General features: G+C 46.3%; 1 protein-coding gene across 2 annotated transcripts in view; it reads right to left on the bottom strand.

Moving 5' to 3' along the window:
- The window catches only part of STAB2 (stabilin 2), a 165,081-nt gene that overhangs the window by 126,030 nt on the left and 25,561 nt on the right, over nucleotides 1-13,490 (bottom strand). The window contains exons 6-9 of one of the 2 annotated variants that reach the window (XM_043440283.1): nucleotides 8,483-8,578; nucleotides 3,964-4,089; nucleotides 2,639-2,835; nucleotides 921-1,054 (exon numbers count right to left, since the gene is read on the bottom strand). In XM_043440283.1, coding sequence (XP_043296218.1) covers nucleotides 921-1,054; nucleotides 2,639-2,835; nucleotides 3,964-4,089; nucleotides 8,483-8,578 — 553 coding nt within the window. The remainder of the gene's footprint in view (nucleotides 1-920; nucleotides 1,055-2,638; nucleotides 2,836-3,963; nucleotides 4,090-8,482; nucleotides 8,579-13,490) is intronic. The other variant, XM_043440284.1, reaches the window with a different exon arrangement.

The following is a 13,490-nucleotide window of genomic DNA, read 5'->3' as shown; positions in this document are numbered from 1 at the left end:
ATTCAAGACCCATCTATAAAAGGTATGCTAGAGGAAGCACAGAAACTGTTCTGCGTCTCCCATGGCTCTGAGCTCACTGCAGCAGACTGGGCTCTTTGCAGATGGTGGTGACAATGAGACCCAAAAGTCGCCTCGAGATGCAAACCTCCGTCTGGGAGACAAAAGGCTTGGGTTCCAGCCTTAGTTCACCCACTGATAAAACAGAACACAGCTGGAGAGGAGTTTCTAGAACATTCTCTCATGAATCTTCACAACAACTGTATGAAGTAGACATCACCGCTCATTTTATAGATGGAGGAAGTGAAGCCAGAGAGACCACATCATGTTCCCAAGGTCATGAATCTGACAGATACCAATGCGGAGGCTTCAGCCCAGGTCTTTAAACTCCAAGTACCATCTTCCCACCAGGTGGTCTGCCCCTGTCTCAGCAATTTTCATGCCAATGTTTTTTACTCATGGTAAACCCCTTCTTTTGAAACCTGGAGTCCAGAAACCACCACTTGCGTATGTTCACATTCCCCAGTGGTCACTTTCCCCGTATTCTGCACCACTGACAAGCACTGTTTCATTGATGACAAGTGCATTAGAGGTCAAACTCCTGTCTGCAATAGACATTCGTTTTCCCAGTGGCAATGGCTTCACTCTTCCATGCTCTGACCACTTTATACCATGTTTTCAGATCAGGTCAATATTTCAGGGTGTTGTCAAGATCACTATCAAGGAAACCATTATTGAACAATTCATTGATTATACAAAGACGTACTGAGCCTCTACTATGCTCCTTGCATTGTGCTGTGTGGGGGTGGGGGTGGATGCAAGGCTGAATAAGACACATTTCCTGCCCCTCAAGGACATTTCAGCATTGACTGGCCACCACCTCCCCCTCTTGGAAAGACCGTGGTGGAACTGAAAAGACGTACTTGGTTTGGCCTGGTGCGATGGTGATGCAGTCTGCATGCGTGTGGCAGGGGTTGTTAGATTCACACACATCGGTCATACTGCATCCCACTCCGGGGACAAAGTTGTGGTAATGTTGCTTACACTCGCAGTGAGCCTTCAGCAGATGGGAAAAGAACAACAAAACAGTTTTCATTAGTCACTTAGGCTGACATTCTTAAATTCCTGTTTTTATCCTGGCATGCAAGCTGACTTGGGCTAGGTCTAAAGTATGTGCTGAAATTAAAATTCATCAGTGTATCTAAAATTGGAAATCACGTTTTCTCATCTGTTTGGAAAATCATACACTTTGTAATTCACCTTTCAGTTTCCTGGTTTGCTAACCCTGGGCCTCCCTGGTGCCATATTTCCTGCTTTCAGATTTAGATGAGTGGAGATTGACGTTAAGATGTATTATTTCTCTAGAATAGTGGTTTTCAACTGCGAGTCTCAACCTAAGGGACCTCGGTAATGCTTGGAGATATTTTCGATTCTAACAACAGGAGAAGGCGCCAGTGTCATGAGAGACCAGGGATGCTGCTAACCATCCTGAAATGTACAGGACACTCCTTACAACAAAGAGTGTTCAAAGTGTTCATCATGCCCAGGTTGAGGAAATGGCTTGTTTTGAAAAAATGAATGTGAACAATGTTTCTGTGTGAATGATGTTTCTAAGACTTGAAAATATGCCTGGGGACTTCTTCTTTTTTTTTTTTTTAAGGGACAAGGTATATTTTTAATCTCACTCCCAAGGTACGGAGCCCTGATTCACAATGTAACATGACTTTTCCCACAAGGGATCTCATTTAGAAGATGGGAATTCAGCCCTTTGAATTTCTTGCCAACCTGCCTCAGAAATCGATAGCAAAATGTTGTGAGATGTATTCTTTTTCTCAGAGATGAAATCAGGTGGATTCTTTGCAGGGCACTCTAGGAGCATCCCTAGGGGGTGCAGGGGAGATGCTGGGAACCTGTGGCTGGGTCTGGTCAGGCACTGAAGCCTTTCCTTTCACTCAGGCAGCTGTAGTCTCCTGTGTGGGTGGATTTCCTCCACTGGACACGTCATGTGCAATAATGGCTGCAGTAGGCACCCACTATTTGGTGGGTAAATGAGGTATTGGGGAAAGGTCTCTCTTATCTGGATTCTGCAGCAAAGGTCTCCTGACCAGGCTGAATTTTACCCGGCAAGGTCATGATGTGATTTAGAGAAACACATATGGCTTACTGCAGGGCATCTTCATTGCTCCCTACAAATCTGTCCACGCTGCCTAACATTTTATCAGCATCTATCTTTTTGGGACAGTTCTTTGGTCCTCAGAGTCCTCTGTCACTTTGAAAAGACATTAGAGAGAATGGAGGATTGTGGGCAAAAGTCAATTACACATTCACTTAACAGTTAACGATGAATTTCTTAATCAAATTTGAGTCATATGTATGTGTTTTGTCAGTCATCAAACAGGACGGGGATAGAAGAGACAGTGAAGTTTTGACTAGAAAGCCGGGCAAGGGCAAGTTCAGAGGGTAGATTAGGGCTCACTGAGGTTGACCCCAAGCACGTGCGGGTCTGGCTGGGGAGGAAGCCCAGCCTGAGCATGGACAGGGGGAAGTAGGAGGGCATGGATGACAAATTACACCCTGGCATAGTCTGACCTTCGGCGGGTGGTCCTACTGCTCTCAGCAGTTCCAGACATCCTTAGCTCACCTGTCCAGGCCCATCGTATCTGCACACCGTGGACTCTGTCGGGCAGTTTCCGAAGTTAAGCTGGCAGGGGTCCACTGGCAGGCACACCTGGCCGTCCCCGCGGTAGCCTTCCTGACACGTGCACCGGTGCTGATTTGGTCCCAGGTAGGTGCACTGAGCTTGAGGGTGGCAGACGTTTTGCGAACACGGATTGATGGCTGGAGAAGCAATCACCAAACAAGGTGGTTACCGCATGCAGGGAGGGAGCGGGAGAATCAGCTGTGAGGGATGGGAGAGCACAGCTCAGCCAAGAGAAGAGTGAAAGTCGCTCAGTTGGGTCCGACTCTGCGACCCCATGGACTGTGTAGCCTGCCAGGCTCCTCTGTCCATGGAATTCTCCAGGCAAGAATACAGGAGTGGGTAGCCATTCCCTTCTCCAGGGGATCTTCCCAACCCAGGGATCGAATTCAGGTCTCCCGCTCTGCAGGTGGACCCTTCACCATCTGAGCCACCAGGAAGCTGCAGGCAATCTAGCAGTTTCAAGAGAGAGCAAAAAACATTTCATCTTACCTTCTGGATCACCTCCACCTGCCAAATAGATTTATATATGCCTTGCAGGAATGATAACTATCAGTACTGTGATGATGTATTATTATGCCATGATATGTGTGGATTTAAATATAAAATGGCATGAAAGAAAGCACCAACATTTAAAGAATTTATAATATGTACTGGCCCTTTTCTAAGCATTTGACATATATGAACTCAATTAATCCTTATAATCCTCTAGGGTAGTTACCACTATTATCCCCATTTCATAGACAGGAAAATGGAGGCACAGGCAGATCCAAGAACTTGTCCGAGGCCATGTTGTTAGTTAACAGGCAGATCTGTTTATACACAGATGGCCTGGTTCCAATAGCATGTTCAGAACCAATTACAACCTCTCATGAAGTGAAAGAGCAAGGAAAGAAGGGAGAAAGGAAGAAGCAAACAAACTATATTCTACCTTAACACTGATTCAGGTGATATAAAGCAAAAACATGTATATGTTTAAGTGATCAAACCCGGGTGTCCTGCATTGCAAGCAGATTATTTACTGTCTGAGCCACTCGGGAAGCCCTAAAAATCTATAGATACACTTTGATAACAGGAGAAATGATCATTTACTGAAGAGCTACCACATGATGAGCATTTTGCCTAGAACTTTCAATATATATCATTCAGCTGCAGAGAGAGAAATAGAAGTGTTCATTGTGTTAATGTTAAGAAGGCTGTGAGGCCTTTTCTGATGAGGGATCTGACCATCTTAATGAATAAACCTGCAGGATGGAGGTTCTACTCACGCTCGCAGTGTTTGCCGTCGCCTTTGTAATTGGGAAGGCATTTGCATTCTAGCTTTGTTTCATCTTGGCTGGAAGGTGAGCATCTGGAATTTTCTGGGCAGAGCAAGGCTGCACATTCCAGGATGGCTGGAAAGGAAGATTGTTGAGGTAACTGCATTAGTAGTACAACCACTTCTTAAAAGAAAGCTCAACAAATACAATATTTCCTATATTACAAGAGTGACCACAGATTCCTTGTAACAATTAAAAAAATACAGAATTTGTAAGGCAAAAATTAGCTGTCTTCTTAGTCTTATTCTCCTATCCCACTCTCAAAATAATCAATGGCAAAACCCAATGTAATACATTTACACATAAGATATTTTTTAAACAAAATGGAATCCTGTTAAAATATTTAAGAACTTAATTTTTAATTTAACATTATGGAGGTATTTAAGGATGTACCTTGATCTCTAAAGACTGCATAGTATTTTATAATATATCAATAGACAGTGCTTAGATGGCTTTTAAAAATGATAAAGAATCTAAAATAAGGAGCCAGCTTGCAAAGCAAACAATTTGGACTGGCACGGTAATACGGATGCAGCTGGAAGATATGACATGCTGGGGTCAGAGATAAAGGACAGTTTATCACTCATATCAGGAGAAGTAGCCAGAGGGTTAGCATTTATGGACCAGTTCTTCCAAGCCCCAGTTCCCACCAGGCAATGCAAAGAGGGCCAGACTGAGACCCGGACAGGTGTCACTACAGAAGACGAGCCCTGACTTAGGGGAGCGAAATGCTGTTTTGTTTGTTTATCTCTAAATAATAGATGTTTTAGTTAGGGCCTGGGTAAGAGATAGAAATCACACAATTATTTAAACAGGGAAAGTTTTAGTGTAAAGATTCACGAACAGATTAAAATGGCTCCTGAGAGTTAAAAAGAATTGGAAAGAATAAAGGGAGAAAAATAAAGAGCCATCACTCCTCTTGGGTTAAGATGAGAGCAAGTCCTGCTCCCTCCAGAGCTGAGACACAGACGCCACTGGAAAGGACAGGACCTTGGTCACTTTGTAGTGGAGAGGTTGCTGAGGTGTCCGATGGTGAGACTTACTGGACTCCATCCCTCTGGGGCTCCAGGGAAGGTCGTCCACAGGGAGGCGCCAAGCCTTAGGGCTCCCTTGGCGCCTGGGCAGGCGGCTCACCTCGATGTTACGGAAGTAGGAGCTGAGAAGCCCATGCTCTCAGAAGCGCGGTGCGCTCCTGTGTGTGAGTGGGGCGGGGTGGCCTCAGGAGCCAGCTGAGCGGCATGAAGGTGGCCGGTCAGTTCTGCAGGCGGCCAGTCCTGCGGGGCCCCTGGTGCGGATGGGGCTGAGGGGAGGGTGTGCAGAACTGAACTGGGGCAGCAGCCTCGCTGTCCAGGACTCCCGGGTGATGCTGCTGCTGCCTGAGTCAATCACCAGACAAGGCATGCAGGTATCAAATACCGGAGCCTCCTAATCCCCGCAGGAAGCGAGTGCTGGAGAAACTGCAGGGCTGAGCAGCGGAGCAAAACTGGTGAGTGTGCCGAGCCAGAGAAAAGACGAGAAAACCCTTCCTCCTCTGGTGTCCCTTTAGCGCCCTCTGTTGGTGAGGTTTCACATCTTGCTGGCAGGCAAATGAGAAATAGCTCAAAGCCTCCTTTATATTCACAGAGCAGGCAAGAAGGGTGAATTTGGAGCTGAGAGGCAATCCAGTAACAGGCAGTAAGTGTGCCTGTATTTGCTCCTGAGGGAGGTCTCATATCTTCCAAGGCTGTTCGCTATGCAGACACCCTCAGAAAGATGTTGGAACAAAGGGCAGTCAGCATATGCCTCTCAGTTCAGTTGCTCAGTCGTGTCTGACTCTTTGCGACCCCATGGACTGCAGCACGCCAGGCCTCCCTGTCCATCACCAACTCCCGGAGTTTACTCAGACTCATGTCCATTGAACCAGTGATGCCACCCAACCATCTCATCTTCTGTCGTCCCCTTCTCCTCCCACCTTCAATCTTTCCCAGCATCAGGGTCTTTTCCAATGAGTCACTTCTTTGCATCAGGTGGCCAAAGTATTGGAGCTTCAGCTCCAGCATCAGTCTTTCCAATGAATACCCAGGACTGATTTCCTTTAGGATGGACTGGCTGGATCTCCTTGCAGTCCAAGGGACTCTCAAGAGAATCTTCTCCAACACCACAGTTCAGAAGCATCAATTCTTCGGCGCTCAACTTTATAGTCCAACTCTCACATCCATACATGACTACGGACCTTTGTTGGCAAAGTAATAACTCTCAAGATGTGCACAAATGTGAAGTACACATTTGTCTCCCAATACTGGCTGGTTGAATCAAAAATTCAGAGCGGGTATCTTATATTTAGGTCTTTAATCCATTTTAAGTTTATCTCTGTGTATGGTGTTAGGAAGTATTCTAACTTATAATAGCTAGGACATGGAAGCAACCTAGATATCCATCAATAGATGAATGGATAAAGAAGCTGTGGTACATATGTACAATGGGATATTACTCAGCCATAAAAAGGAACACATCTGAGTCAATTCTAATGAGATGGATGAATCTAGAGCCTATTATACAGAGTGAAGTAAGTGAGAAAGAGGAAAACAAATATCATATATTAATGCATATATATGGAATCTAAAAAGATGGTACTGATGAACCTATTTTCAGGGCAGCAATGGAGACACAGTCATAGAGAACTGACTTGTGGACATGGTGGGGAAGGAGACGGTGGAACGAATGGAGAGAGCAGCATGGAAACATACATATTACCATATGTAAAATGGACAGCCAGTGGGAATTCGCTGTGTGACGCAGGGAGCTCAAACCTGGTGCTCTGTGACAACCCAGAGGGGTGGGATGGGGTGGGATGGGGTGGGAGGTGGGGGGGATGGGGTGGGCTGGGGTGGGCTGGGGTGGGATGAGGTGGGATGGGGTGGGAGGTGGGAGGTGGGGAGGCCCAGGAGGGAGGGGACATGTGTGTACCTGTGACTGATGCATGTTGATGTGTAGCAGAAACCAGCACAATATTGTAAAGCAATAATCCTTCAATTAAGATTAAAGTTTAAAAAATTCATAGAGAATATCCCCTCACCTCTTCCATAAAGTCGAATTGTTGCTGGGAAGGGGCTGCCTTTTCAGAGTCACATTTTCAACCCCCCTTTGCATCCAGGTGGGAGTATATGACTTGCTTACATTGATGGAATATTGGGCACTCTGTGTATCAGTCTAGACTTTATAAGCAGATCTTTCTCTACACTCTATCCTTCCTTCTGTGGCTCAAAGCAGAGCATTCTGAGGTTCTACAGACTGACAGACACACACAGTGGAAAACTCTAGATCCCTAAACACCATGTGGTGGGAGCTGGTATCAGCCAGGAACACCCACATTGGACTGCTACCTGAGTAAGAAATAAACCCCTGCTGTGTTAGGCCAGAGGACCCCCACCTTCTCAGGTCACAGGGTCCTCAGTGTTTCCGTGCCCTTTGGCCTCAGTTCATCGGCACCCTGACAGCTGCTGCCTGCCTGCCGGGTGGCTGTACTCCCACGCTGGTCTGGCAAACCAGCAAACTTCTCCTCTTCCAAGTGGGCGGCCACCACACCTTCTCCCACACGATTTGAACTTCATCTTAGGGATGGCTGTCACCTTCTCTGTTATGCCCCATCAGCCCTATGGTTTATTTTGTGTGTTTATAGCCACTCTCCTATTACTAATTCTTTATATTAAACTTCCCTTGTTGCAATCACCCTGTGACCTCTATCTCTTGATTGAGCCCAAGGGGATCAATTGTGTAGAGAATTTCAGTGACTTGAGTACCACCCAGCTCTTCATTATTTTGTGAACTTTGGTGAATCACTTAACCTTGGTGAGCCTCCATTTCCTGCTGATGTGCTCTGTCTTTGAGACCTATAAGTGAGAACATGCCTCAGCTCCCTTACGAGGGACCTAACTGGCTGCAATGGCCCCAGTATCTTCCTCTCCATCCCATCTTCACACGGCCACCAGTTTGGGCCTTCCTAAAACATGGCTGCAGCCATGTCACCCCGTTGTTCCCAAACCTTCTGGGACTTCCCATCTTCCATACTATCTCTCCCCTCTTCTTCCGCCCCTCCTATCCTCCTCTCCCTTCCTCTCTTTTTGTCCTCCTCCTTTTTAAATTTTTGATGACATTCCAGCAAAACATTTGATGCACATCACCCACCTAGGGCCCCAGTACATGAACACACATGTGAAATGCATACATCTGTGTATTTGATTTGTGTGATATATTAACTGTTAGTCATTCAGTGATGTCCTATTCTTTGCGACCTCATGGACTATAGCCCCCCAGGTTCCTCCGTCCAAGGAATTCTCTAGGCAAGAATACTGGAGGGGGGAGCCATTCCCTTCTCCAGGGGATCCTCCTGACCCAGGGATCAAACCCAGGTCTCCTGCATTGAGGGTAGATTCTTTATCATCTGAGCCACCAGGGAAGCCAGAGGAATCCAGAAACGAGCAACACTCACGCTCATCACAGTTGCGGCCAGTGTACCCGGAGTAGCACTCGCAGCTCCCGTTGCCGTGTATTCCACTGTTGCACACTCCATGCACACAGCTGCACACTGTGGACAGAAGATGGGGACTTCTCGTTACCTGATACAGACTTCCTCCAGAGACTCTGGAAGGGTGCTGTTCTCAGATAGTGCAGACTGAGATTCTGCTTGAGGAAGTGGGAAAAACCATGGGTTTGAAGCCCGAGAGACCTGGGTTTGAATCTTGGCTTCTTTTTATTAGCTTCAGTTTATAGTGAGTCCCCTACATACAAATGAGTTCCTCTCTGAGCACATGTTTGTAAGTCCAACCAAGGTAGCCTAGGTACCCAACTAACACAATAGGCTATATAATACGGTACTTTAATAGGTTTATCATAATTTTCACACTAGTAATAAATACAAAACAAAAATAAAGAGAGCTTTTAAAATCTTACAGTACAGTGCCTTCACAATAGTACAGCACACCAGCTGGCATACAAGGGCTGGCATTGAGTGATGAGGCAAGAAGAATTACTGACTGGAAGAGGGAGGGGAGGTGGGAAATAGTAGAGCTGCAGGATCGTCAGCCATAGGAGATGGAGGGCAAGCTGCAATTTCATGGCGCGGTTTCTGGTTTCTTGCTGGAATCAGATGCATGTTCACATCTTTGAAAGTTCACAACTTGTATGTAGGGGACTTGCGGTATTTGTCTATGTGTGTGTGACTGCTCAGTTGTGTCTGACTCTTTTTGCAAGCCCATGGACTTCAGCCTGCCTGGCTCCTCTGTCCATGGGATTTCCCAAGCAAGAATATTGGAGTGGGTTGCCATTTCCTGCTCCCGGGGATCTTCCCAACCCAGGGAGTGAACCCGCATCTCCTGCAAGTCTCCTGCATTGATAGGCAGATTCTTTACTGCTGAGCCTCTATAACATGTAGAAAATGATGCCCACTTCATGGCATTTCTATAGAGTTTACTGAGAACATGTATATAAAGCACAGGTGGCATATCACATGCATTGGAGTTCTCTTCCCTGCTTTCAAGTTAGTTACTTCATCTTCAGATACCTCATCACAAGAATTAATATAATGTCTTATATACACACCTGTCACGTTTCAAAGGGAAATGCTACCACTGACTCAATTGCTGTTGGTAGGAGGAATCTACAGAAAATCTACTCCCCAAATGATGAGGGCAATGCAAGTGTAAAGAAGAAATTCAAAAGGCTAGGGAATAACTAAGCCACACTGACTAGCTTGAAACAGATCCCTTCAGGATTGAGAAATGAGGGACTTCCCAGTTGTCCAGTGGTCAAGAATCTGCCTTCCAATCCAGGGGACATAGGTTCAAGCCCCAGTCAGGGAACTAAGATCCCACATGCCACTGGGTAACCAAGTCCACGTGCTACAACTACTGAGCCCCGGTACAACTAGAGAGAAGCCCGTGCACAGCAATGAAGAAGCTGCATGCTGCAACAAAGGCCTGGCAGAGCCAAATAAATACTTTAAAAATAAGAAAAAAGGAATGAGAAATGAAGGGCATTTGAAATAAAAATTCATCTCTTTAGCACTCAGCTTGTGGTTCATTTGTAGAAAGACTTACTGTCTAAGTCACCAGCATCCTCTGTCCACCCGCTGTGAAGTATATTGCATGGGTTTCCTTTTGCTGCTGTAACAAATTCCCACAAAGTCAGTGGCTTAAAACAACACAAATTTGTTGTATCATAGTTCTGTATAAGTCTGAAGTCTGTCTCCTTGCGCTAATGCTTTCAAATTGTGGAGCCAGAGAAGACTCTGGAGAGTCCCTTGGACTGCAAGATCAAACCAGTTAATCTTAAAGAAAATAAACCCTGAATATTTACTGGAAGGACTGATGCTGAAGCTCCAATACTTTGGTCACCTGGTGCAAAGAGGTAACTCACTGGAAAAGACCCTGATACTGGGAAAGACTGAAGGCAAAAGGAGACAGGGGAGGCAGAGGAAGAGATGGTTAGATAGCATCTCTGACTCAGTGGACATGAATTTGAGCAAACTCCAGGAGACAGAGGAGCCTGGTGTGCTATAGTCCATGGGGTTGCAAAGAGTTGGACATGACTTAGCAACTGAACAACGACAAAGGTCAGAAGTCTGAAATATGTCTCCCTGGACTAAAATCAAGTTATCCATTGGGCTGTATTTCTTCTAGAGACTCTAGAGGACAATCTGCTCCTTCGTCTTTCCAGCCTCTAGAGGTTGCCGGCATTCCTGGGCTCCTGGCCCCTTTCTCCATCTTCAAAGTTAGTGACATGAGGTCAAATCCTTCTCATATTGCCATCTCTACTGGTGCTCTCTTTTCTGTCTTCCTCTTCCACTTACAAGGACCTTTGTGACCACATTGGACCCACTTGGATAATCCAGGCAACTTCTCCCATTTTAAATCACCTATTTAGCAATCTTAATTTCCCTCTGCCTGTAGCCTAACATATTCTCAAGTTTCAGGAATTAGAACATGGATATCTCTGAGGGGGCCACTATCCTGCCTACAATGCATGTGTTTAGTACACATAAGTCAATTTAACATTAGCTCAAGTGAAACATAATTAAGAAGACACCAGCTTAAATCCTAATCAGATGCCAGAAAAGCCAGGATGAATTAGGTTTTAAGTATTCCAAACATCTAAGAAACCATCACATTCTTTGCATTCTTTGTTACATATCCCCCTCAATCCTCTGAGCTTTAATCTCCACGGGAACCATCCTCTTGCAAGTTCTTATCCTATTTAGCCCGGACTATTGCAGTAGCATTTTACCTGGACTTTGTCTGACTTCTCACCTCTCCATGTTATCCATTTCATTTGATCAGTAATGGCATCAAGGTGATCTTTCCCCAAATATCTCAATGACTCCCAGTTGCTAACCTAATGAAATCTAAATTCCTGTTTGGAAAACAAGGTCCTCTCCAAGCTGACTCCAACCTTTAACAATTTTCCTGTTCATCTTTCACCATTTCATTTTATACATCCTAGCATCTAAGTGCATGGGAAGACTCACCAGCTCACCTTCTTCAAAACAGGTATTGAACATTGATGCACAGGGCACTGTGCTTGGGACTGATGACTCGAAGCCCCTGCCCACAGAGAGCTCACAATTGGAAGGCAGGAGAAAGCAGCCCATCACAACATGGTGTGATCAATGCTATGCATAAGATACGACATACAAGTCATATGACATAACAGTAGTCAGGTACGGGTGTGAAAGTTGGACCATAAAGAAGGCTGAGTGTCAAAGAATTGATCCTTTCGAACCGTGGTACTCAGGAAGACTCTTGAGAGTCCCTTGGACTGCAAGGAGATCAAACCAGTCAATCCTAAAGGAAATCAACACTGAATATTCATTGGAAGGACTGATGTTGAGGCTCCAGTACTTTGGCTACCTGATGTGAAGAGCCAACTCATTGGAAGAGACCCAGATGCTGGAAAAGATTGAAGGCAGGAGGAGAAGGGGCAGACAGAGGATGAGATGGGTAGATAGCATCGCTGACTCAATGGACATGAATTTGAGTAAATTCCTGGAGACAGTGGAGGACAGAGGAGCCTGGTGTGCTATAGTCTATGGGGTTCCAAAGAGTCAGACAAGAACTCAGTGACTGAACCCAACAAGCAATGAGTCAATGGCCATGAGGGCTGGCCAGGCAGAAACAGGAGGGCTTGTCTGGGGACAGATGGGGGCGGAGCTGTCCTGGGAAAGACCGTGCCCAGCAGAGGTGGCAGGACACGCACGCTGTACTTCACAACTCCACGCCTTGGCCTCCACTGTGTTCCCTCCTCACGCAGCTGAAATCCTCATCCTTCCAGGCCAGCTAAAGCCCCTCTCCCCTGTGGTGTCATCTCAGAGGTGCCAGAACAGAACCTGTGTCTCTCTGGGCTCCAGCAATACTTTCTTTGTACCTTGTTCACGATCACATTCTGCTGCAACTATCCATTTTGCTGTGCCCGCCAAATATCCCCAGGAACACAGCAGTGGTCCACTTCAGCAGGGCTGGCGTGGGGGTGGGCTGCGGCGGTCCTGGAGAAGCAGCGGCAGCCACTCGTGTTAGCCGGGAGAGACGGCGGTCGGGTTGCCCACTGTCACTGTTTATTTCTCTCTCCAGGCCTGACAAGGCGGTGGCCTAGTTTTTGTCTTGTTCCAGCACGGACAGAGGAATCAGGGATGGTGACGCTCTGTGACACTACATACGCTCAGCGGGGCCACACCGCGGCCTGGCTGGCAACAACTGGGCCAGCAACTGGCTGACAGCTGTCGGGGCTGTCTCTCTCTCTCTATTTTCCTCGTCCATTCCATTAGAATCCCACGGAAGGCTTTCCCTCTCCTACTTCCCTACAACGTCTTTTAGAGCATCTTCTAACAATACTGACAACTGCCCAGCTCAGCTTGAATAAAGACAGCATCCTGCTGGGTTAGGGTGAGGACAGCAAAGCAAAGTAGGGGAGTTCAAATGCAGAGTGGAATCCTGCTTTTCTCTCTCCCTCTCTCTTTTTTTTTTAACATTTTGATGTTTTGCTTGATAATTTAAAAATATCATTGTCACGGGTTGAATTTTGTCCCCTCCAAAGTCCTAACTCCGAGGACCTCAGAACGAGACCTTACATGGAAGTAGAGTTATTACTGTAGATATAGGTGCTAAGATCAGGTCCTGCTGGAGTGGAGCGGCTTCAGTCCAATATGATTTATAAGAGGAGGCAAGGACACAGACAGCAAGGAGATGATCAAGTGAAGACCGCGGCACCGACCACAGTGATATGGCCACAAACCCAGCAATGCCTGGGGCTTCCAGAAGCTGGAAGAGGCAGGAAGGACCCTCTCCCAGAGGCTTCCAAAGGAACCTGGCCCTGCTTACACGCAGATTGTGGACTTCTAGCTTCCAGAACTGAGACAATACATTCATGTCTTTAAATCACCCGGTGTGTGGCAGTTTGTCACAGCCACCGTAGATAATCTTAAAAAACGATTTCTCTCAACCACTGAG

Source organism: Cervus canadensis, chromosome 21 (genome assembly GCF_019320065.1).
Source record: "Cervus canadensis isolate Bull #8, Minnesota chromosome 21, ASM1932006v1, whole genome shotgun sequence".
NCBI classification, from domain to species: Eukaryota; Metazoa; Chordata; class Mammalia; order Artiodactyla; family Cervidae; genus Cervus; species Cervus canadensis.
Note: the sequence above shows the minus strand (reverse complement) of the source record. Positions and strands in the feature narration are given on the sequence as shown.